The 25483-nt window shown below is 40.2% G+C and overlaps 1 protein-coding gene across 1 annotated transcript in view; it reads left to right on the top strand.

Moving 5' to 3' along the window:
• The window catches only part of EIF4EBP3 (eukaryotic translation initiation factor 4E binding protein 3), an 86579-nt gene extending 77712 nt beyond the window's left edge, over positions 1-8867 (top strand). Inside the window, exon 3 of the mRNA XM_053717233.1 lies at positions 8495-8867. Coding sequence (XP_053573208.1) covers positions 8495-8523 — 29 coding nt within the window. The 3' untranslated portion in view covers positions 8524-8867. The remainder of the gene's footprint in view (positions 1-8494) is intronic.
• Positions 8868-25483: the final 16616 nt, after the last annotated feature.

Genomic DNA, 25483 nt, shown 5'->3' with positions numbered 1-25483 from the left:
TTATTTCATTAATATAAAACAATTTGTGGAATAAAAGTTAGTGATTACCTTATTTAAATAATGACTAATTCGTTAGTGTATTCAGCTAGTAAATACTTTACCTTCACTTTAAGTAACATTTGATTCTAAGCAATGGGTAGAGTACTTTGGGAGCTTTGTTCAGACCTTTTTTGAGGGCTTGACAAGATTTCACGGTAGATGCAAGTTTGAGTTAAAAAAAATAAAATATATATATATATATATATTATGTATGTATGTATGATTTAATAATACTTTAAAGTGCTTTTCAGTGTTCCCTCTAACACCAGTTTCTTCTGTTAAGTGTGATCAGTCCACGGGTCATCATTACTTCTGGGATATTACTCCTCCCCAACAGGAGGTGCAAGAGGATTCACCCAGCAGAGCTGCATATAGCTCCTCCCCTCTACGTCACTCCCAGTCATTCTCTTGCACCCAACGACTAGATAGGATGTGTGAGAGGACTATGGTGATTATACTTAGTTTTATATCTTCAATCAAAAGTTTGTTATTTTAAAATAGCACCGGAGTGTGTTATTATCTCTCTGGCAGAGTTTGAAGAAGAATCTACCAGAGTTTTTGTTATGATTTTAGCCGGAGTAGTTAAGATCATATTGCTGTTTCTCGGCCATCTGAGGAGAGGTAAATTTCAGATCAGGGGACAGCGGGCAGATGAATCTGCATAGAGGTATGTAGCAGTTTTTATTTTCTGACAATGGAATTGATGAGAAAATCCTGCCATACCGATATAATGTCATGTATGTATACTTTACACTTCAGTATTCTGGGGAATGGTACTTCACTAGAATTACACTGTATGAAATACATAAAGCTGTTTAATAACTAGAGATTATGTTTAACGTTTTTGCTGGAAGGTAAAATCGTCTTCATTTGCTGAGGTACTGAGTGAATAAATGTTTGGGCACTATTTTTCCACTTGGCAGTTGCTTAATCTGTTTTCTGACAGTTTCTGTTCTCCCTCACTGCTGTGTGTGAGGGGGAGGGGCCGTTTTTTGGCGCTTTTACTACGCATCAAATATTTCAGTCAGCAACTCATTGTATTCCCTGCATGATCCGGTTCATCTCTACAGAGCTCAGGGGTCTTCAAAACTTATTTTGAGGGAGGTAATTTCTCTCAGCAGAGCTGTGAGAATTATAGTTTGACTGAGATAAAAAACGTTTATTCTGTAATTTGTTTCCTGCTTTCAGAACTTGTTATCTTTGCTAATGGGATTAAACCTTTGCTAAAGTTGTGTTGTTTACAAGGATTGAGCTATAACTGTTTCAATTTATTAATTTTCAACTGTCATAAATCTTCTGTGCTTCTTAAAGGCACAGTACGTTTTAATATTATTCTAATTGAATTGTATTTCCAAGTTGCAAGTTTATTTGCTAGTGTGTTAAACATGTCTGATTCAGAGGATGATACCTGTGTCATTTGTTGCAATGCCAAAGTGGAGCCCAATAGAAATTTATGTACTAACTGTATTGATGCTACTTTAAATAAAAGTCAATCTGTACAAATTGAACAAATTTCACCAAACAACGAGGGGAGAGTTATGCCGACTAACTCGCCTCACGTGTCAGTACCTACATCTCCCGCTCAGAGGGAGGTGCGTGATATTGTAGCGCCGAGTACATCTGGGCGGCCATTACAAATCACATTACAGGATATGGCTACTGTTATGACTGAGGTTTTGGCTAAATTACCAGAACTAAGAGGTAAGCGTGATCACTCTGGGGTGAGAACAGAGTGCGCTGATAATATTAGGGCCATGTCAGACACTGCGTCACAGGTGGCAGAACATGAGGACGGAGAACTTCATTCTGTGGGTGACGGTTCTGATCCAAACAGACTGGATTCAGATATTTCAAATTTTAAATTTAAACTGGAAAACCTCCGTGTATTACTAGGGGAGGTGTTAGCGGCTCTGAATGATTGTAACACAGTTGCAATACCAGAGAAAATGTGTAGGTTGGATAAATATTTTGCGGTACCGACGAGTACTGAGGTTTTTCCTATACCTAAGAGACTTACTGAAATTGTTACTAAGGAGTGGGATAGACCCGGTGTGCCATTCTCACCCCCTCCGATATTTAGAAAAATGTTTCCAATAGACGCCACCACAAGGGACTTATGGCAAACGGTCCCTAAGGTGGAGGGAGCAGTTTCTACCTTAGCTAAGCGTACCACTATCCCGGTGGAGGATAGCTGTGCTTTTTCAGATCCAATGGATAAAAAGTTAGAGGGTTACCTTAAGAAAATGTTTGTTCAACAAGGTTTTATATTGCAACCCCTTGCATGCATTGCGCCGATCACGGCTGCAGCGGCATTCTGGATTGAGTCTCTGGAAGAGAACATTGGTTCAGCTACTCTGAACGACATTACGGACAGGCTTAGAGTCCTTAAACTAGCTAATTCATTCATTTCGGAGGCCGTAGTACATCTTACTAAACTTACGGCGAAGAATTCAGGATTCGCCATTCAGGCACGCAGGGCGCTGTGGCTAAAATCCTGGTCAGCTGATGTTACTTCTAAGTCTAAATTGCTTAATATACCTTTCAAAGGGCAGACCTTATTCGGGCCCGGGTTGAAAGAGATTATCGCTGACATTACAGGAGGTAAAGGCCATGCCCTGCCTCAGGACAAAGCCAAGACTAGACAGTCTAATTTTCGTTCCTTTCGTAATTTCAAAGCAGGAGCAGCATCAACTTCCTCTGCACCAAAACAGGAAGGAGCTGTTGCTCGCTACAGACAAGGCTGGAAACCTAACCAGTCCTGGAACAAGGGCAAGCAGACTAGGAAACCTGCTGCTGCCCCTAAAACAGCATGAATTGAGGGCCCCCGATCCGGGATCGGATCTAGTGGGGGGCAGACTTTCTCTCTTCGCCCAGGCTTGGGCAAGAGATGTTCAGGATCCCTGGGCGCTAGAGATAATATCTCAGGGATACCTTCTGGACTTCAAATACTCTCCTCCAAGAGAGAGATTTCATCTGTCAAGATTGTCAACAATCCAGACAAAGAAAGAGGCGTTTCTACGCTGCGTACAAGAGCTCTTGTTAATGGGAGTAATCCATCCAGTTCCACGATCGGAACAGGGACAGGGGTTTTACTCAAATCTGTTTGTGGTTCCCAAAAAAGAGGGAACCTTCAGACCAATCCTGGACTTAAAGATCCTAAACAAATTCCTAAGAGTTCCATCGTTCAAGATGGAGACTATTCGGACAATTTTACCTATGATCCAAGAGGGTCAGTACATGACCACTGTAGATTTAAAAGATGCTTACCTTCACATACCGATTCACAAAGATCATTATCGGTACCTAAGGTTTGCCTTCCTAGACAGGCATTACCAGTTTGTGGCTCTTCCATTCGGATTGGCTACAGCTCCAAGAATCTTCACAAAGGTTCTGGGTGCTCTTCTGGCGGTACTAAGACCGCGGGGAATCTCGGTAGCTCCATACCTAGACGACATTCTGATTCAAGCTTCAAGCTTTCAAACTGCCAAGTCTCATACAGAGTTAGTGCTGGCATTTCTAAGGTCACATGGATGGAAGGTGAACGAAAAGAAAAGTTCACTCGTTCCACTCACAAGAGTTCCCTTCCTGGGGACTCTTATAGATTCTGTAGAAATGAAGATTTACCTGACAGAGGACAGGCTAACAAGACTTCAAAGTGCTTGCCGCACCCTTCATTCCATTCAACACCCGTCAGTGGCTCAATGCATGGAGGTAATCGGCTTAATGGTAGCGGCAATGGACATAGTACCCTTTGCACGCTTACACCTCAGACCACTGCAACTGTGCATGCTAAGTCAGTGGAATGGGGATTACTCAGACTTATCCCCTTCTCTGAATCTGGATCAAGAGACCAGAAATTCTCTTCTATGGTGGCTTTCTCGGCCACATCTGTCCAGGGGGATGCCATTCAGCAGACCAGACTGGACAATTGTAACAACAGACGCCAGCCTTCTAGGTTGGGGTGCCGTCTGGAATTCTCTGAAGGCTCAGGGACAATGGAGTCAGGAGGAGAGTCTCCTGCCAATAAACATTCTGGAATTGAGAGCAGTTCTCAATGCCCTCCTGGCTTGGCCCCAGTTGACAACTCGGGGGTTCATCAGGTTTCAGTCGGACAACATCACGACTGTAGCTTACATCAACCATCAGGGAGGGACAAGAAGCTCCCTAGCTATGATGGAAGTATCAAAGATAATTCGCTGGGCAGAGTCTCACTCTTGCCACCTGTCAGCAATCCACATCCCGGGAGTGGAGAACTGGGAGGCGGATTTCTTAAGTCGTCAGACTTTTCATCCGGGGGAGTGGGAACTTCATCCGGAGGTCTTTGCCCAAATACTTCGACGTTGGGGCAAACCAGAGATAGATCTCATGGCGTCTCGACAGAACGCCAAGCTTCCTCGTTACGGGTCCAGATCCAGGGATCCAGGAGCAGTCCTGATAGATGCTCTGACAGCATCTTGGGACTTCAGGATGGCTTACGTGTTTCCACCCTTCCCGTTGCTTCCTCGATTGATTGCCAGAATCAAACAAGAGAGAGCATCAGTGATTCTAATAGCACCTGCGTGGCCACGCAGGACTTGGTATGCAGACCTGGTGGACATGTCATCCTGTCCACCTTGGTCTCTACCTCTGAAACAGGACCTTCTGATACAGGGTCCCTTCAAACATCAAAATCTAACTTCTCTGAAGCTGACTGCTTGGAAATTGAACGCTTGATTTTATCAAGACGTGGGTTTTCTGAGTCAGTTATTGATACCTTAATACAGGCTAGGAAACCTGTTACCAGAAAGATTTACCATAAGATATGGCGTAAATACCTATATTGGTGTGAATCCAAAGGTTACTCTTGGAGTAAGGTTAGGATTCCTAGGATATTGTCTTTTCTACAAGAAGGTTTAGAAAAGGGTTTATCTGCTAGTTCATTAAAGGGACAGATCTCAGCTCTGTCCATTCTGTTACACAAACGTCTGTCAGAAGTTCCTGACGTCCAGGCTTTTTGTCAGGTTTTGGCCAGGATTAAGCCTGTGTTTAAAACTGTTGCTCCACCATGGAGTTTAAACCTTGTTCTTAATGTTTTACAGGGCGTTCCGTTTGAACCCCTTCATTCCATTGATATAAAGTTGTTATCTTAGAAAGTTCTATTTTTAATGGCTATTTCCTCGGCTCGAAGAGTCTCTGAATTATCAGCCTTACATTGTGATTCTCCTTATTTGATTTTTCATTCGGATAAGGTAGTCCTGCGTACTAAACCTGGGTTCTTACCTAAGGTAGTTACTAACAGGAATATCAATCAAGAGATTGTTGTTCCTTCTTTATGCCCAAATCCTTCTTCAAAGAAGGAACGTCTACTGCACAACCTGGATGTAGTCCGTGCTCTAAAATTTTACTTACAGGCAACTAAGGAATTTCGACAAACGTCTTCTCTGTTTGTCATTTACTCTGGGCAGAGGAGAGGTCAAAAAGCTTCCGCTACCTCTTTCTTTTTGGCTTCGTAGCATAATTCGTTTAGCTTATGAGACTGCTGGACAGCAGCCTCCTGAAAGAATTACAGCTCATTCTACTAGAGCTGTGGCTTCCACTTGGGCCTTCAAGAATGAGGCCTCTGTTGAACAGATTTGCAAGGCTGCAACTTGGTCTTCGCTTCATACTTTTTCCAAATTTTACAAATTTGACACTTTTGCTTCATCGGAGGCTATTTTTGGGAGAAAGGTTCTTCAGGCAGTGGTTCCTTCTGTATAAAGAGCCTGCCTATCCCTCCCGTCATCCGTGTACTTTTGCTTTGGTATTGGTATCCCAGAAGTAATGATGACCCGTGGACTGATCACACTTAACAGAAGAAAACATAATTTATGCTTACCTGATAAATTCCTTTCTTCTGTAGTGTGATCAGTCCACGGCCCGCCCTGTTTTTAAGGCAGGTAAATATTTTTTAATTTATACTCCAGTCACCACTTCACCCTTGGCTTTTCCTTTCTCGTTGGTCCTTGGTCGAATGACTGGGAGTGACGTAGAGGGGAGGAGCTATATGCAGCTCTGCTGGGTGAATCCTCTTGCACCTCCTGTTGGGGAGGAGTAATATCCCAGAAGTAATGATGACCCGTGGACTGATCACACTACAGAAGAAAGGAATTTATCAGGTAAGCATAAATTATGTTTTTGTGAGTGGTGCAACTTTGAACCAGTTAATAAGGGAACCACACTTTGCAGTCTGCATAATGAATATCTGTCCTGTTAAGGGTCCTGTGGACTGGGTTTGGGAAACACTGACTTAAATGTTTCTCTACATTGATATTCCAGGAGACTAAACATGCTGCAATATTGCAGAGCATTTGTGCAAGACGACTCAAAGAATTTATTTAAAGATGCATTTAATAAGATTTTTACCTTAATAGCAACTTGCTCTATCTTTTGCCAGACTTTGGAGGACTTTTACTGTTTTGGTATATATTGGTGAAACTTAACTCTTTTCTGAGAGACCATACGATTTGAGGGTGGGTACACTTGAGCCCTAAATCGTAGCAACATTTGCAATACTGTAAAAATGTTCTATATAAAGTGTTCATGTCCCTTTTTAAAACAATGTTTTTTTTTTCTTTTTCAGCAACAGTGTATTCATAGTTTTGTACAGTCTGTAAACTTCCTTTTCCGTTTTTCCATAAGTTCCGTTGAGTTTTGTAAAACTTGTTTCCTGGATATTATGATCCATTTAAATAGCTATCCATTTCTGTGCAAATAATGAAAAATATTAGTATTTTCGTTAAGGGGAGAACAACAAATGTTGTTAAATGAAATAAACTAAAAAACTGTACAAACAAAAAAAAACTTATTTGTTATCATGCAAAAGTGTAGCCACTGCCCTTCAAGGAGATAACAGAGCTGACATGATGATAATTTGTGTTTTGTCTCCTCTTTATTATATTATACTTTATTAATAAGGTGACAACCAATTCTGCAGCCCTGTTCATGGGTTCAAAGGATAAAAGTAAAACAATGATGTAATCTTTTAAGAGACAGGACAAAATGTATCAAATACAGGAGCAATTAAGGGCTCTATTACTGGGGGAACTTACAATCTGAGCATGGGCAAAACAGACCCCCTGTTTTATCTAGTATTTACTGAATAGTAAACCAGCTCATGTTCTAGAAGTTTTTGACATTAAAGGGACAGTCAAGTATAAATTAAACTTTCATTATTCAGATAGGACTTTTAATTTTAATTGACTTTCCAATTTACTTTTATCATCAAATTTGCTTTTTTCTCTTGGTATTCTTAGTTTAAACTAAACATAGGTAGGCTCATATGCTAATTTCTAAGCCTTTGAGGGCTGCCTCTTATCACATGCTTTTGAATTCTCTTTTCAACACAGAGACAGAAAGTACACGTGGGCTATATAGATAACACTGTGTTCAGGCACATAAAGTTATTTAAGATCTAGCACAATACAATGCTAAATTTAAGACAATAGATAATAAACAGTCAGTCATGTGATCAGGGGACTGGAAGAAGGTTCCTAGATACAAGGTAATCACAAAGGTAAAAAGTACATTAATATAACTGTGTTGGTTATGCAAAACTTGGGAATGAGTAATAAAGGGATTATCTATCTTTTAAAACAATAACAATTCTATGGTTGACTGTCCCTTTAAGATAGATATGCCTTCCTGTAGAGACCCCAGCCTCCTTGTTAGGGCTGTGACAGGAAGTAATGGACACTGCACACATCAAGTAAAAAAATACATAAAAGGTAAATCCTTTAAAAATACACATTGCAATGATTTCTATTAAGTAGCTGTTTTTGTTTTTTTTTATTGCCAAAATGAAAGACTATTTCATATCCCTTTAGATAAAATAGTTATGTTATTTTTCTGTAGCGGATTCAGAAACTGTTTCAATCCTACCTGGATATTTATTTGCTTAACCCAGGGATATTGTATGTTTGCTCTTTGATATGCTTATTTGTTACGTCCTCCATGGTTGGATCAGGGGGCTGTAGGGCTGGCACTTAGACAAGTGGAAGGCTGGTCGACAGCCTGCAGATGCACCAAAAAGGATAGTAAATAAAATCCAACTTTATTAGGAAAGTCCATAAAATTGAAATAATAAAACCGGCATGGTAAAAATATTCAATAGTCTGGTTTTTGTTAGTGCACCTTAATCATAGACTAGCACAGAATGATTGTACCAAGGGGATTAGATTTGTTTTGTCTTGTCTTAAACAGAATGGAGAAAAAAAGGATAGTTGGTGGTTTTAACATGCAGAAAAGAATGAACTTTTATTGTTAAATTAATATGAAAAGTTGTTTGTTTCATCTATATAACAAATATACTATTTGCACCATTTTATGCCATACCTTATCTTATGATAACCTATATTTTTTTTTTTCACCCTCATTGTTATCTTCTGAGTTTTTACTTTTTTATATCTTTAGAAATTCATTTGTATTCTTTCTCCCTTAGATGAAGCCCAGTTTGAAATGGATATCTGAACTACTTGATATAAATCGGTCTGAAGATGCCTTCTCATGTTTTGAGTTACACATTTTCATGATTGCAATCTGAGTGAAGATGCAAGGGAGTGGCGTGCCAAATGAATGTACTTTTTCGGTTATTTTAGTTCTTTTGTTTGATGAATACATGTTTAATGGATATTTCTTTTTATTAATATATTGCCTTTTAATTATGTTTTTGAAGAGCCAGGCACGCAAGATGGAGGTTCATAATGTTTCTAATAAGGTGCTGAAACATTGCAGAAATGATGTAGTATTACTGCTATGTAAACAAACAGCATGAGATTATGACACTCAAGTAAAATATTAAACATTTTTGAGTACGCCTGGTCTTTTAGTTGTATATTTTGTAAAACACACTATTTTTGCAAGCAGCTGTTTGCAAATTTAAAATTAGCATTTATATTAAAGGACGGTAAACACCATGTAATTACAAGACATTTCTATTGTGTTGCTATAGAATAACATAAGACAAAGCTAAAACTAATTAACATCCTTTTTACTGCAACTTTTTTATCTTTTTCTTCTATAGCCAAACTCCATCCATTATTTAAAGTAGCCAATCTGGGCTTTAGTCTGCAAACAACAAGGGTAGCCATGGGGATAAAGTTAGTATAAAATGCTCTGTTTTGCTGTTATCAGTAAAAGCCAATTAGTGAGATATATAGTAGGGTTAGCTTTGAGAAGTCAGCGGAGGGTGCATTTCGTGTTCTGAGTAGTAGACATTGCTTAATTTTCAGAGCTAAATTACATGAAAAGAGGGCAAAATAATGAAAATATATTTGAGTTTCATTACACAACGAAACATTGTTACTGTCCCTTTAAATTCAATGAAGGGGGGTGGTGGTTAAAAATTGCATGGTTCATAAGCAAATAACCTATCTTGGAGTATATCAGAGTAAACTAGTTCATTGGGAGCAAAAGTCTTGGTTGTTTTTAACTCCTTGTTTCTAATCGATGTAGGCACTACATCACAGGTTACTTTGTTTAGCATACCCTGTTGATGTAGTGCTTACATCCAATGTTCTGCCTCATGCTAGGGTCCTCAGCTGTTGGCTTTGACTCTTGAGCCTGTATCCAGAGGCAGAAGGCATCTGCCTTTTATATGGCAAGGAAGAACTGATTGTTCTCCCTTTGCCAAATAAGACTATCGCCGATGCAGACAGACGCTCTGTTTTCTTGTCTGCATCGGCTTGTGGTGGATGCAGCGAGTGGCCTATCATAAGAACTTAACTGATAAATTCATTTCTTTCATATTGGCAAATTCATGAGCTAGTGATGTAGAGGATATACAATCCTACCAGGAGGGGCAAAGTTTCCCAAACCTCAAAATGCCTATAAATACACCACTCACCACACCCACAATTCAGTTTAACAAATAGCGAAGTAGTGGGGTGATAAAGAAAGTAGTAAAAAGCATCAACAAAGGAATTTGGAAATAATTGTGCTTTATACAAAAAATCATAACCACCATAAAAAGGGTGGGTCTCATGGACTCTTGCCAATATGAAAGAAATGAATTTATCAGGTAAGTTCTTACATAAATTATGTTTTCTTTCATGTAATTGGCAAGAGTCCATGAGCTAGTGACGTATGGGATAGCAAATACCCAAGGTGTGGAACTCCACAGAAGAGTCACTAGAGAGGGAGGGATAAAATAACAGCCATTTTCCGCTGGAAAAAAATAATCCACAACCCAAATTATAAATTTATTTTCATAATGAAAAGAAAAAACTTTAACATAAGCAGAGGAATCAAACGGCTGCCTGAGTGTTTCTACAAAAAACTGCTTCCGAAGAAGCAAATACATCAAAACGGTAGAATTTAGTAAATGTATGCAAAGAAGACCAAGTTGCTGCTTTGCAAATCTGATCAACTGAAGCTTCATTCTTAAAACCCCATGAAGTGGAGGCTGATCTAGTAGAATAAGATGTAATTCTCTGAGACAGGGCCTGACCCGACTCCAAATAAGCCTGATGAATCAAAAGCTTTAACCAAGATGCCAAGGAAATGGCAGAAGCCTTCTGATCTTTCTTAGAACCTGAAAAGATAACAAATAGACTAGAAGTCTTCCTGAAATCTTTAATAGCTTCAACATATTTCAAAGCTCTTACCACATCCAAAGAATGTAAGGATCTTTCCAAAGAATTCTTAGTATTAGGACACAAATAAGGGACAACAATTTCTCTATTAATATTGTTAGAATTCACAACCTTAGGTAGAAATTTAAATGAAGTTGGCAAAACTGCCTTATCCTGATGGAAAATCAGAAAAGGAGATTCACAAGAAAGCAGATCATTCGGAAACTCTCTTCTAGCAGAAGAGAGAGCCAAAAGGTACAATACTTTCCAAGAAAGTAGTTTAATGTCCAAAGAATGCATAGGCTCAAACGGAGGAGCCTGTAAAGCCTTCAAAACCAAATTAAGACTCCAAGGAGGAGAGATTGATTTAATGACTGGCTTTATACGGACCAAAGCCTGTACAAAACTGTGAATATCAGGAAGCTTCGCAATCTTTCTGTGAAATAAAAAAAGGAACTTGCCGACAAACTCTTATCCAAACCATCCTGAAAAAACTGTAAAAGAACACCATGAAATATGTCTTCCAAACTCGATAATCTTCCTAGAAACAGATTTACGAGCCTGTAACATAGTATTAATCACTGAGTCAGAGAAACCTCTATGAATAAGCACTAGGCATTACATTTCCATATCTTCAAATTTAATGATTTGAGATCCTGATGAAAAAAGGAACCTTGAGACAGGTCTGGCCTTAATGGAAGTGGCCAAGGTTGGCAACTGGACATCCGAACAAGATACGCATACCAAAACCTGTGAGGCCATACTGGAGCTACCAGCAACACAAACGATTGTTCCATGATGATCTTGGAAAATCACTCTTGGAAGAAGAACCAGAGGCGGGAAGATATAAGCAGGTTGGTAACACCAAGGAACTGCTAACGCATCCACCACTTCTGCCTGAGAATCCCTGGACCTGGACAGGTACCTGGGTAGTTTCTTGTTTAGATGAGAAGCCATCAGATTTATTTCTGGAAGACCCCTCATCTGAACAATCTGAGAAAACATATCTGGAAGGAGTGACCACTCCCCTGCATGTAAATGCTGACGGCTGAGATAATCCGCTTCCCACTTGTCTATACCTGGGATATGAACTGCAGAAATTAGGAGCTGGATTCCGCCCAAGCAAGTATCCGAGATACTTCTTTCATAGCTTGGGGACAGAGTCCCACCCTGATGATTGACATATGCCACAGTCGTGATATTGTCTGTCTGAAAACAAATGAACGGTTCTCTCTTCAACAGAGGCCAAACCTGAAGAGCCCTGAAAATAGCACGGAGTTCTAAAATATTGATTGGTAACCTCGCCTCTTTAGGTTTCCAAACCCCTTGTGTTGTCAGAGATCCCCAGACAGCTCCCCAACCTGAAAGACTTGCATCTGTTTTGTTCATCCAACTTGGACTGTGATCACAAGAGGCCCCTTGAACTATATGATGGTGATCTAACCACCAAGTCAGAGCTAGTCAAACATTGGGATTTAAGGATATTAATTGTAATATCTTTGTATAATCCCTGCACCATTGGTTCAGCATACAAAGCTGGAGAGGTCTCGTATGAAAACTAGCAAAGGCGATTGCGTCCAATGCTGCAATCATGAGACCTAATCTAACATGCACATAGCTACTGAAGGGAATGATTGAGACTGAAGGTTCCGACAAGCTGAAACCAATTTTATTTGTCTCTTGTCTGTTAGAGACAGTCATGGACACTGACTCTATCTGGAAACCTAAAAAGGTGACCCTTGTCTGAGGAATCAAGGAACTTTTTGGTAAATTAATCCTCCAACCATGTCTTTGAAGAAACAACACTAGTTGATTTGTGTGAGATTCTGCAGAATGTAAAGACTGAGCTAGTACCAAGATATCGTCCAAATATGGAAACACTGCAATACCCTGTTCTCTGATTACAGAGAGTAGGGCACCAAGAACCTTTGAAAAGATTCTCGGAGCTGTCGCTAGGCCAAATGGAAGAGCGACAAATTGGTAATGCTTGTCTAGAAAAGAACCAAATAACTTATTACCTTGGAAAGAAAGGGATAGTAATCTAGACTTAGATACCATGTCAGCATTCCAATATTTGAGCCACAAAGCTCTTCTAGCTAAAGACATAGATTTAACATCAATTTTGATATAAAAAATGGCATCACAAATAAAATGATTAGCATGTTGAAGCAAGCGAACAGTGCTAGACAAATCAGGATCCATTTCCTGTTGCGCTAGACTTTCCAACCAAAAAGTTGATGCAGCTGCAACATCAGCCATAGAAATGGCAGGCCTGAGAAGATAGCCAGAATATAAATAAGCTTTCCTTAGATAAGAATCAAGTTTCCTATCTAAAGGGTCTTTAAAAGAAGTACTATCTTCCATAGGAATAGTAGTATGTTTAGCAAGAGTAGAAATAGCCCCATCAACTTTGGGGATCTTTTCCCAAAACTCCAATCTAACTGCTGGCAAAGGATACAATTTTTTTAAATCTTGAAGGAATAAAAGTACCAGGCCTATTCCATTCCTTAGAAATCATATCAGAAATAGCACCAGGAACTGGAAAAACCTCTGGAGTAACCACAGGAGGTTTATAAACAGAATTTAAACATATACTAGTTTTAATATCAAGAGGACTAGTTTCCTCAATATCCAATGTAATCAACACCTCTTAACAAGGAACGAATATACTCCATTTTAAATAAATAAGTAGATTTGTCAATGTCAACATTGGATCTTCTGAATCAGATAGATCAGAGGAGCAGGATAATTCAGTATGTTGTCGGTCATTTGAAATTTCATCTACTTTATGAGAAGTTTTAAAAGACCTTTTACGTTTATTAGAAGGGGGGAATAGCAGACAAAGCGTTCTGAATCGCATCAGCAATAAAAACTTTTGCATTCACAGGTATATCATGTACTTTAGATGTTGAAGGAACAGGCATTGTACTATTACTGATGGACACATTCTCTGCTTGTAAAAGCTTATCACAACTATTACGTACCACAGCTGGAGATATAATCTCCACAAATTTACAACAAATGCACTTAGCTTTGGTTGTACTGTTATCAGGCAGCAGGGTTCCAACAGTGATTTCTGAGACAGGATCAGATTGAGACATCTTGCAAATGTAAGAGAAAAAACAACATATAAAGAAAAATGATCAATTTCCTTATATGGCAGTTTCAGGAATGGGAAAAATTGCAAACAGCATAGCCCTCTGACATAGAAAAAGGCAAGAGGCATATAGGAAAGGGGTTTTTAAATAATGAAAATATTTGGTGCCAAGTATGACGCACAACGCAACTGAAATTTTTTTGCCACTAACAACATCCGGAAATTACACTTGCGTCATTGAAGACGCAACCTTGTGCAAGAACTCGTCGAAGACGCTGGAAATTACGAATTTGCGTCATTGGACGTACCTTTGCGCCAAGATTGACGCAGTAAACTGCCATTTTGCGCCCCCGCAAGCCTAATTTTCCCGCGAAATTTAGTGAAAAAAAGCAGTCAATTTGAAAAAAAGACTAAACCTCAGGTAAGAAAAATATTTCTTAAATTTGTTTTTCCCCAAATATGAAACTGATAGTCTGCAAAAGGAAATATACATAAAGCTGACTCATGGCAAATATAAGTACAATACATATATTTAGAACTTTATATAAATGCATAAAGTGCCAAACCATACCGGAGAGTGTCTTAAGTAATGAAACATAGTTACCGAAAGACACCCATCCACATATTGCAGATAGTCAAACCAGTACTGAAATGGTTACCAGTAGAGGTAATGGAATATGAGAGTATATTGTCTATCTGAATAAGGGAGGTAGGAGATGAATCTCTACGACCGATAACAGAGACCCTATGAAATAGATTTCCCGTGGGGAAAACCATTCATTCAATAGGGGATACTTCGTTCACATCCCTCTGACATTCACTGTACTCTGAGAGGAACCGGGCTTCAAAATGCTGAGAAGCGCATTTCAACGTAGAAATCATAACACAAACTTACTTCACTACCTCCATTGGGTGTGGTGAGGGGTGTATTTATAGGCATTTTGAGGTTTGGGAAACTTTGCCCCTAGAGGTAGGATTGTATATCCCATACGTCACTAGCTCATGGACTCTTGCCAATTACATGAAAGAAACATAATTTATGCTTACCTGATTAATTTATTTCATGGTGGTTAGAGTCCATGATACATTACTTCCGGGAATTACTTTTTTTTTTGTCCACCAGGAGGAGGCAAATATTACCAAAACCTAAGAGCCCTATTAAACCACTCCCAGCTCACGCATACCTCAGTGTAACGTATAGACAAGCATAGTGAGGAAGAAAAAGGAATAAGTCTTAAAAGGAGCAGGGAAAAAAAAGATGTGCTCCAAAAAGAAATTTAAACCTAGAAAACATAGGGTGGGGTCTCGTGGACTCTCAACAATATGAAAAATGGTGATGAGAGTCCATGATCCATTACTGTTGGGAACTAATATCCAAGCTGTGCAGTCCACGAGTAATAAAATAAAGGGAGGGATTTAAAAACATACATTTTTTTTCTTTTTCAATGAGAAATTAAATCTACAACCCCAATACTTTAAGTGCATAAAAAAAAGTAAATTAAACAAGAAAATAATCAGACAACTGCATGAAGAGCCTTTCTACCAAAGGCTACCTCAGAAGAAGCAAAAACATCAAAATGGAAATTGTAAAAGTTTGCAAAGAACAAGCGTCTGCCTTGCAAATCTGGTTAACTGACCTAATAGAATGAGCAGTATTATTTTGTGGTGGAAGCTAACCTGCCTCCAAGTAAGCCTTGTGAATCAAGTTTCAACCAAAAGGCCAAATAAACAGCAGATTTTCTACAACCAGAAAAGTGAATTAACAAACTAGAAGTTTGTCTAAAGTCCTTAGTAGTATGAATGTAATATTTCAATGCCCTGACAACGTCCAAATTAGGCAAAGATCTCTCTGAAGCATTCTTGGGATTAGGAAACAAAGAAGGGACAACAAGCTCTTTTTGCTAATGTTCTCTGAAGATACAAACTTAGGCAAAAAGTAGTTCATAAAACTGCCTTCTCCTGATGAAAAATTAGATGAGGATCACATGAAAGGGCAGATCATTCAGAAACTCTTCTAGGTGAAGAGATACGCAAGAGAAATAATACTTTAAAAACAAATCTACAAAATTTATGCTTACCTGATAAATTCTTTTCATTCCTTGGTATGTAGAGTCCACAAATGCATTTTAATTACTAGTGGTATGTTCAACTCCTGGTCAGCAGGTGGAGGCAAAACACCCCAGGAGAGCTGTTAAGTGTCACTCCCATTACCCATAATCCCCAGTCCTTCGACCGAAGGAAGATGGAAACAGAAGATGACACAAAAGCATAGAGGTGCCTGAGGTTTATAAAAAAAACTCTTAAATATTGAGGGCGGGTCGTGGACTCTCCCTGCCAAGGAAAGAAAATAATTTATCAGGTAAGCATAAATTTATTTTTATTTCCAATTGGCATGTAGAGTCCACAAATCCATTCTAATTAATAGTGGAAACCAATACCCAAGCTAGAGGACACAGAATGGAAGGGTGGGGGAACAAGACAGGCAGACCTAAACAGACGGCACCACCGCTAAAAGAAATGTCCTCCAAAGGAAACCTCAGCTGAGGCAAAAGTATCAAATTTGTAGAATTCGGAAAAGGAATGCAAAAAGGACCAAGTGGTTGCCTTGCAGATTTGTTCCACAGAAGCTTCATTTTGAAGGCCCAAGAAGAAGAGAGAGCCCTAGTGGAAAGAGCCGTAATTCTCTCAGGAGGCTGTAGTGCACTGACTCATAAGAAAAACGGATGACACTTATAACCAGAAAGTGTAGCAGTGGCCTTCTGACCCTTACGTTTACCAAAGAAAACGAACAGGGCAGTTGATTGCCAAAAACCCTTAGTTGCTTGAAGGTTAAATTTATAGAGCATGCACAACATAAGGTTATGCCACAGCCGTTCCTTTTGAGAAGGATTAGGACAAAAAGAAGCAAAAAACTATTTCCTATTTGATATTACAATCCGATACTACTTTGGGAAGAAATCGCATTTAGTACAAAGAACCACCTGAAAAATAAGGAAAGAGGAAACTCACTGCAGAGCAGAAAGTTTGAAAATTCTGCGAGCAGAAGAAATTGCAAGGAGAAACAAAACTTTCCATTAATATCAACTGAGTGCAGAGGCTCAAACGGAGTCTGCTGCAGAACTTAAGAACAAGATTAAGGCTCCAAGGAGGAGCAACCGGATTAAACACAAGCCTGATTCTGATAAAGGCTTGAACGAAGGATTTGAACATCTGGTAGATCTGTCAGATGTTTGAAGGGTCAAATTTCTGCGCGGTCTATTCTTTTTCACGGATTGCTGACTGATACTTTTTCCAGGCTATCCTGAAGAAAAGACAAAATTCGGGGTACCCTCACCCTACTTCAATAGAACGTTAGATTCACGCCAAAAAAGGTATTTACGCCATACTTTATAGTAAATCTTGCGAGAAACAGGCTTACGAGTCTGAAGCATGGTAACAATGACCTCAGAAAACCCACGCCTAGCTAAGACTAGACGTTAAATCTTCAACAGTCAGCTTCAGAGAATCTAGATTTGGGAGGAGGAAGGGACCCTGAAATAGAAGGTCCTTCCTCAGAGACAACCTTTATAGATAAAGTTTTATGGATACAATGTATGAAACAGGATGATGTAATAGATGACGTCCTGGATAGCGGGAATATGTAAATAGATTTCGGCTACTAGTAGGATTATCAGTTCTGTAAAAAATCCCTTGAGAAAGTCTGCCTGTGTGCAGAAGAAACGCGTAGGGAAGATTTATCTACACAAGACGTGAGAGCATGGTCGAACAGCGTAAAAGACTTGCAATAAGCTGCGGAGAGGACATTGAAACCAGGTGCTGCAGGTCGGCGTCTCTGGAATCCCCTCGACGACTACAGCAGTCTACACGAGTGGGCTTTATGCCGAAGTGCTTTCCATACACTTGTATCCTGTAAGTGTATTTGTATTATGTAATTTGTCCGGTGAATAAACAATACTGTGAATCGCGGATGCGCTGTGCTTCTTTTTTCCTTTCTTGTCCAAGGAGGAAGAGATGACATCTTCATCAGATCCTGCAAGGTCAGGCAGGAGCTATTGGAATCAAACACCCTCTCCTGTTTAATGCGAGCAATGATGCAAGGGAGGAGAGCAAACAGGAAACAGTTATGCAAGACTGAAGTTCCCAGGCACCGCCAGAGCGTTGATCAGAGTGGCTTGTGGATCTCTTGATCTTGAACTGTACCTTGGAAGCTTGGCTTTTAGACGCAAAGCCATAAGATCCAACTCGAAAAACCCCTAACAGAGTTATTTTTGAGAATACTTCCGAATGGAAAACCCACTCCCTGGGATGAAAGGTCTGCCTGCTCAGAAAATCCACTTCCCAGTTGTCCACCCCTGGGATGTGTATGGCAGAGAGGAGCTATCATGAGATTCCTCCCTCTTTCATAGCTAACAAACTCAGAGTTCCTCCCTGGTGGATGATGTATGCCACCAAGGAGTTGTCCGATTGAAATCTGTAAACCGGACCAAAGCTAGTTGAGGCCAGGCTAAGGCATTGAAGATCACTCATAACTCTAGGATGTTTAAGTATCCCTAAACTGCTCTCACAAACACCCGGGATGGTCTTAGGAAGCATGTACCCTGAGACAGATGGTCCTGCGAAATCCACCAAGAAAGATGATTTCTTGTTAGGGGATCTAGAACTATGCTCTTCGAGAGATCCGAGTGATCTCCTTTCCATTGACTGAGCATGGATAGTTGTAGAGGTCTCAGATGGAACCAATCAAAAGGAATTCTGTCCATAGAAGCCACTATCAGACCAATAACTTACATACACTGAGGCACTGATGGACGTACAGAGGACTGAATAGGAAGAAGCAAGAAGTTTGAATTTCCTGACATCCTTCAGAAAAATCTTATATATATATATATATATATATATATATATATATATATATATATATATATATATATATATAGCTCCTCCCTTCCCCTCCTCCCCCAGTCATTCTCTTTGCATGTGTTAGTGATAGGAAGAGGTAAAGTGAGGTGTTAGTTTAGATTCTTCAATCAAGAGTTTTTTATTTTTAAATGGTGCCACTGAGTACTATTTTCTTACAAGGGTAGCCAGAACCTGATCAGCTTCTTGTTGGAAGACAGTAACATAGAGCTACAGGTGGCTTAAGGCATGGGAATGCTGCCCTTTTTTTAATATGGTCTTAGACATTCTAACTAAGGCCCTGTATGTCTCCACAGATTGACAAGAAGAGAAGAAAGACTTCTTTGTAGCTGTGGGGCGTTTTCATGCTGGCAAGCAGCAACAAGGTATGTGCAGCTTGTTTTTTTCTCCTGGGACAAAATTAACTCAGGAGTCGCTGCTACCTCCTGTCTACAATCCTCTTATGTTCCCCAGGACCTCCGTTAACGGGTAGGAGGTGGGGGGGGGGTGGATAGTGTGAATGGCTCAGTGCACATTTATGGCAGTGTGTGAGAGCGCTATAAATAGAGCTTGTCTCCGGAAACTAAGTGCTTTTACTGTATGCGCCCCTTAGTCTACAAATGGACGTTTTGTTGGTGACGCTTATATCTGTTTGTTAGCATTTCAGCAAACACATGGGGTATGTTCTCCCGGCGGTTGTTTATTAATCTTAGCCGACCGGGAGTTTATTTTATTGACATTCTGTATTTACACACTTGGGACTCCCAGCCGACCGGGAGTTTGTGTTACTACTGCAGCACTTGTTTACCATGTGAGACATGTTTCTCCCGGCTCGTATGTAACAAATAAGCCGCCCAGGAGTTTTCTTTCTGTGCTCACGACGTCGCTCTTAAGAAAAAAACAAGCGTAATTGGCTCTGCATATTTTATTAACTAAGATGGAGGACATGTTACGATACTTTGTAGACGCCCACGATGGGCGGTCCTTAAAGGTACAGTTTACCCAAAATGACAATAAATTTTAAACAAAATAACTGTCAAAGTTAAATACATCACTGCTGATCAATCATTACAGATCGTTTTCTTACTTTGTAAATATTTTTTTGAAATAGCCGCTTGTCTTTTGTATTACCTATACCCACTGAAATCGTTTCTAGACGTGCGGCCACTGTGGTTGTGCTCCCTTCTTCGCAGGGCGCATGCTCCAGCCCCCACAATGACGCGGTGCACGGGTCTTTCTACTCTCTCAGCTCACACCTACCCTGACCCGCTCCGGTCTTGCTGCTAACAGTCTCAGCGCACTGAGCTCTCTTGATCCTATGAGCACTGAAGGCTCTTATGTTTATGCGCTCTGACTGGATTGTTCTCCAATGCGACTGTATCCATTGTGTTATATACATATACACACATCAGTAAATGTTATTATTCAAAGCAACCAATATTCTGCCAGTGGTTTCTCTGAATAATAGCATTTACCGATGTGTGTATTTGTATGTAACACAATGGATACGGCAGCCTTAGAGAACAATCCGGTCAGAGCGCATAAACATAACATCCTTCAGTACTCACAGGATGAAGAGAGCTCAGTGCGCTGTTAGCAGCGCAGGACCGGAGCGGGGTCAGGGTAGGTGTGAGCTGAGAGCAGAAAGACCTGTATAGCCACATTAAAGGAGAGTGTCCCTAGAGAGGGTGATAGAGTACCTGCCGTATTTAGTTAATGGATATCTTGCGTATGACACAAACGTAAAGTGCATTATAGATCAGACACTGTGATATGATTTGTTTGTTATACAAATACACGTCTGTAAATGTTATAATTCAAAGCAACTCATATTCGGCCAGTGGTTGCTTTGAATAATAACATTATATTATATGTATAACTAACAAACTTTATACGACCCCCCTTACAGAACGATCCAGTCACAGAGTATAAACACAGCGGCCTTCAGTGCTCACATTAGATAAGGATTGTGTGCATGCCCAGTGCTAAATTTGCAAACTTTGCATATAATTGCATAACGCAACTTGATTGGCTATGGGGCAGGGTAATGAAGTTTTCAAGTACAGCCCTTTCATCAGGGTTGTCTGGTAGAAGGGAAAATAAGCAAGGGAAAAGGGTAAAAAAAATATATTTCCTCATTACAATATTTATGTTTTAGATTCTACTTCACTTGTTAATATAGCATTATTGTTGCTAAACAATTACATCTCCTGAGTGAACTGGTCCTTTAAGATGGCGCTGTTCGTAGCGCGCCCTTTTATTCTTTCCCTTCACGGGAGGTTGTGCATGGGGAAAAAAAAAAATAGACAGTGGTGCGTGTTTGCCTGTGGTTTTCAGGGAAAACAATTGCCCAGAATACATGCAGCACCAGGTTCAGGGTGATTGTATGTTTAAAAAGCGCACATAACGACACCTTTTGCATTTTGGAAGCAGTCTGATGCTTTTCCTTTTTCAGCTGGAGTCTTTTATCTATCTTTATAAGACTCGTTATACATGCACTTCCAGTATTGGGATTTAGGTTATGTTGTTTCACACATATCGCTCTGTTTAAATTTAAAGTGACAGTCACATATTTGTTGTATGCTCCATCCTGATTTAGTTACTCCCTCCTCAGCTATTACTGTCAGGAGTCTGGTAATTCTGTGCATCCCAATCCAAAAATATTTTACAAAGATTGTGCCCTTATTAATTTTTTAAACGCAGGCAGTGCTCTGCGGTTGTTGCGAGTAGTTGCCTTTTATGTACATAGTAATTTGTTTGGTTTTCTCTTATTACTATGATTATATGATAGATTGTTTTTTCTGTGTGACGGCAATGTGTCATATTTTTACCATTTAAAGTGACAGTACAAATATATAAAAATAAAATACACCTTTTTATTAGGTTTTTTTTATGACTGTTTTTCATCCATTGGGATATAGGATGATATAACAACACGCTATAATAGGTTACTTTAAGATTTAAAGGACAAGGAACTTTAATCTGCGTTCAGTTTGCAACTTGTTTTTCAACTGTTTGTTTATTAACTTTCCTTTGTGATATGGATAACATGAGCAGCACCTTGCAACCTTTACTGGTGATTTGCTGCGCCTTGCATGTACTCAATATACACATATGTATTCTTTAAAGAAACCGTATCGCTTCCTATGGGAGGATTTAATTTCTTTTGCACCCTTCATTAAAATAGAATTAAGTTCTTTCTGTTCAGTGAGTGCTCTTTTATTGGCGCCTTGCCAAAATCCTAAGATTGGCAGGTACCCAACTTTGCACGTACATTTCTGAAGCTGGTGATGCACTATTGCATTCGACTGTACTTGTTTTTGTACAATAAGTAAATAGTCTCAGCTATAAGGGTCAGTGTCATTTTTATTAGGACCTTACTGCTTTTTTTCTTGGTGTGCATTCGGAACAGCGGCACACAACAATTACAATTTTTAATTTAGCTGTTTTCAGTTATAAGATTTCTGATATTTCCTTGCAGATTTTCTGGTAAAGGATGCATATCTCGGCGGCTAAGAGTTAGTTTCCGTCTTAGCACGCAGTGCCTTTTGGTTGAATTTTTTGACCTGCAGATGTGTCAGCTTAAATAGTTTTTTTGACTATTCCTTGCAAGGAGAGGACCCTGTTCGGGCCTATCTTGAAGGAATTTTTTTCTGACATTATAGGAGGTAAGGGTCTCCTCCTCCCTCGAGATGAAACATCTAAGTCAAGGGGACGATAGAGTAATTTTCGGTCCTTTCGAAGTTTCAAGGGCGTCCCCTATATATAGGAAGGGAATTATTCACAAACTTGGGACTAGGTAACCATCCCAAGGAGCCTGCTGCTGCTACCGAGACAGCTTGATGGGGTGGCCCCGATCCGGGACCGGATTTCGTGGAGGGCAGTTTTCTCTTTGTCCAGGCTGGTATAAGAGACGTTCAGGAAATCTGGACACTCTAATTCAAGAATTCCTTTCCCAGAGGAAGGCTTCTTCTTTCATGATTGTCTGTCGACCAGATTAAAAGAGAGATGTTCTTACGTTGTGTAAAACACTTCTCTACTATGGGAGTAATCTGTCCCGTTCCAATACTGGAACAGGGGCAGGGGTTTTACTCAAATCCTTTTGTGGTTCCCAAAAAAGAGGGAACGTTCAGACCCATTTTAGACCTCAAGAGTCTAAACAAGTTTTTCAGAGTCCCATCCTTCAAGATGGAGACTATTCAAACAATTTTACCAATGATCCAAGAGGGTCAATATATGACTACCGTGGACTTGAAGGATGCATACCTTCATATTCCGATCCACAATGATCATCATCAGTACCTAAGGTTTGCCTTCTTGGACAAACATTTTCAGTTTGTGGCTATTCCCGTCGGGTTGGCCACAGCACCCAGGATTTTCACGAAGGTTCTAGGGTCCCTTCTGGCGGTTCTCAGGCCGCAGGGTATTGCAGTGGCGCCTTATCTAGATGATATTCTGATCCAGGCGTTGTCTTACCATCTGACAAAGTCTCATACAGATATGGTTCTGTCCTTTCTGAGGACTCACGGGTGGAAGGTGAATCTAGAAAAGAGTTCAATAATTCCACAGACAGGGGTTCCCTTCTTGAGAACTCTGATATAGATTCCGTATCCTTAAAATTTTTGACAGAGGTCAGAATGTTAAAGATTCTGTATACATGCCGAGCCCTTCAGTCCAATCCTTGGGTAATCAGTGGCTCAGTGCATGGAGGTAATAGGATTGATGGTGGCGGCAATGGACATAATTCAATTTGATCCTTTTCATCTCAGACCACTGCAACTGAACATGCTCAGGCAGTGGAATGGAGATTATGCATATTTGTCTCCTCGGACTGGATCAGGAGACAAGAGACTCTCTTCTTTGGTGGTTGTCGCCGGATCATCTGTCCCATGGGACATGCTTCCGCAGACCCTCATGGGTGATAGTTAAAACGGACGCCAGCCTACTAGGTGGGGGTGCAGTCTGGAATTCCATGAAGGCTCAGGGTGTGTGGACTCGGTCAGAGTCTCTTCTTCCAATCCATATTCTCGAATTGAGAGCAATATTCAATGCAATATTCAATGCGCTTCAGGCTTGGCCTCAGTTGGCTTTGGCCAAATTCATCCGTTTTCAGTCGGACAACATTACGACTGTGGCTTACATCAATCATCAGGGAGGAACAAGAGGTTCCTTGGCGATGACAGAAGTATCCAAGATAATTCGGTGGGCTGGGGCTCACTCTTGTTATCTTTCAGCAATCTACATCCCAGGAGTGGACAACTGGGAAGCAGACTTTTTAAGCAGACGTTTCATCCGGGGGAGTGGGAACTCCATCCGGAGGTCTTTGCCACCCTGATTCTCAAATGGGGCAGACCGGAGTTGGATCAGATGGCATCTCGTCAGAATGTCAAGCTTCCAAGATATGGATCCAGGTTAAGGGATCCTCAGGCCGAACTGATAAATTCCTTGGCAGTGCCTTGGTCGTTCAACCTAGCTTATGTGTTTCCACCGTTTCCTCTCCTTCCCCGGGTGATTGCTCGGATCAAACAGGAGAGAGCTTCAGTAATTTTAATTGCACCTGTGTTGCTTTGCAGGACTTGGTATGCCGATCTAGTGGACATGTCCTCTCTGCCGCTGTGGAAACTTCCATTGAGACAGGACCTTTTCATTCAAGGTCCTTTTCAACATCCAAATCTAATTTCTCTGCAGCTGACTGCTTGGAGATTGAACGCTTGATTTTATCTAAGCGGGGGTTCTCTGATTCGGTCATTGATACTCTGATTCAGGCACGTAAGCCTGTTACTAGAAAGATTTATCATAAGATATGGCGTAAATATCTTTATTGGTGTGAATCCGAGAACTACTCATGGAGTAGAGTTAGGATTCCCAGGATTCTGTCTTTTCTCCAAGAGGGATTGGAGAAAGGGTTATCAGCAAGTTCCTTAAAGGGACAAATCTCTGCTTTGTCGATTTTACTTCAAACGTTTGGCAGATGTTCCAGACGTTCAGTCTTTTTGTCAGGCTTTGACCAGGATCAAGCCTGTATTTAGACCAATTGCTCCACCCTGGAGTTTTAATTTAGTTCTTAATGTGCTTCAAGGGGTTCCGTTTGAACCCATGCATTCCATCGATATTAAGTTATCTTGGAAAGTTTTGTTTTTGGTTGCTATTTCTTCTGCTCGTAGAGTTTCTGAGCTTTCAGCGTTACAATGTGACTCGCCTTATCTTTCTTTCAGATAAGATGGTTTTACGTACCAAATCTGGTTTCCTTCCTAAGGTTGTTTCTAATTAGAATATTAATCAGGAAATTGTTGTTCCTTCATTATGTCCTAATTCTTCTTCTAAGAAGGAGCGTATGTTGCATAACTTGGACGTAGTCCGTGCCTTGAAGTTTTTCTTGCAGGCGACTAAGGATTTCTGTCAATTATCTTCATTATTCATTGTTTTTTCTGGAAAGCGTAGAGGTCAGAAAGCTACGGCTACCTCTCTTTCTTTTTAGGTGAAGAGTATCATCCGTCTGGCGTTATGAGACTGCTGGACAGCAGCTTCCTGAAAGACTTACGGCTCATTCTACTAGGGCTGTGGCTTCCTCATGGGCATTTAAAAACGATGCTTCTGTTGATTTGCAAGGCTGCAACTTGGTTGTCTCTTCACACTTTTTCCAAATTTGATACTTTTGCTTCTTTTGAGGCTGTTTTTGGGAGAAAGGTTCTTTAAGCAGTGGTGCCTTCCGTTTAGGTTCCTGTCTTGTCCCTCCCTTTCATCCGTGTCCTGTAGCTTTGGTATTGTTTCCCACAAGTAAGGATGAAATCCGTGGACTCGTCATATCTTGTAAAAGAAAAGGAAATTTATGCTTACCTAATAAATTTATTTCTTTTACGATATG

This window comes from Bombina bombina, chromosome 6 (genome assembly GCF_027579735.1).
Source record: "Bombina bombina isolate aBomBom1 chromosome 6, aBomBom1.pri, whole genome shotgun sequence".
In the NCBI taxonomy this organism is placed as follows: domain Eukaryota; kingdom Metazoa; phylum Chordata; class Amphibia; order Anura; family Bombinatoridae; genus Bombina; species Bombina bombina.
The sequence above is the reverse complement of the archived record's forward strand: the minus strand, read 5'-3'. Positions and strand labels throughout refer to the sequence as shown.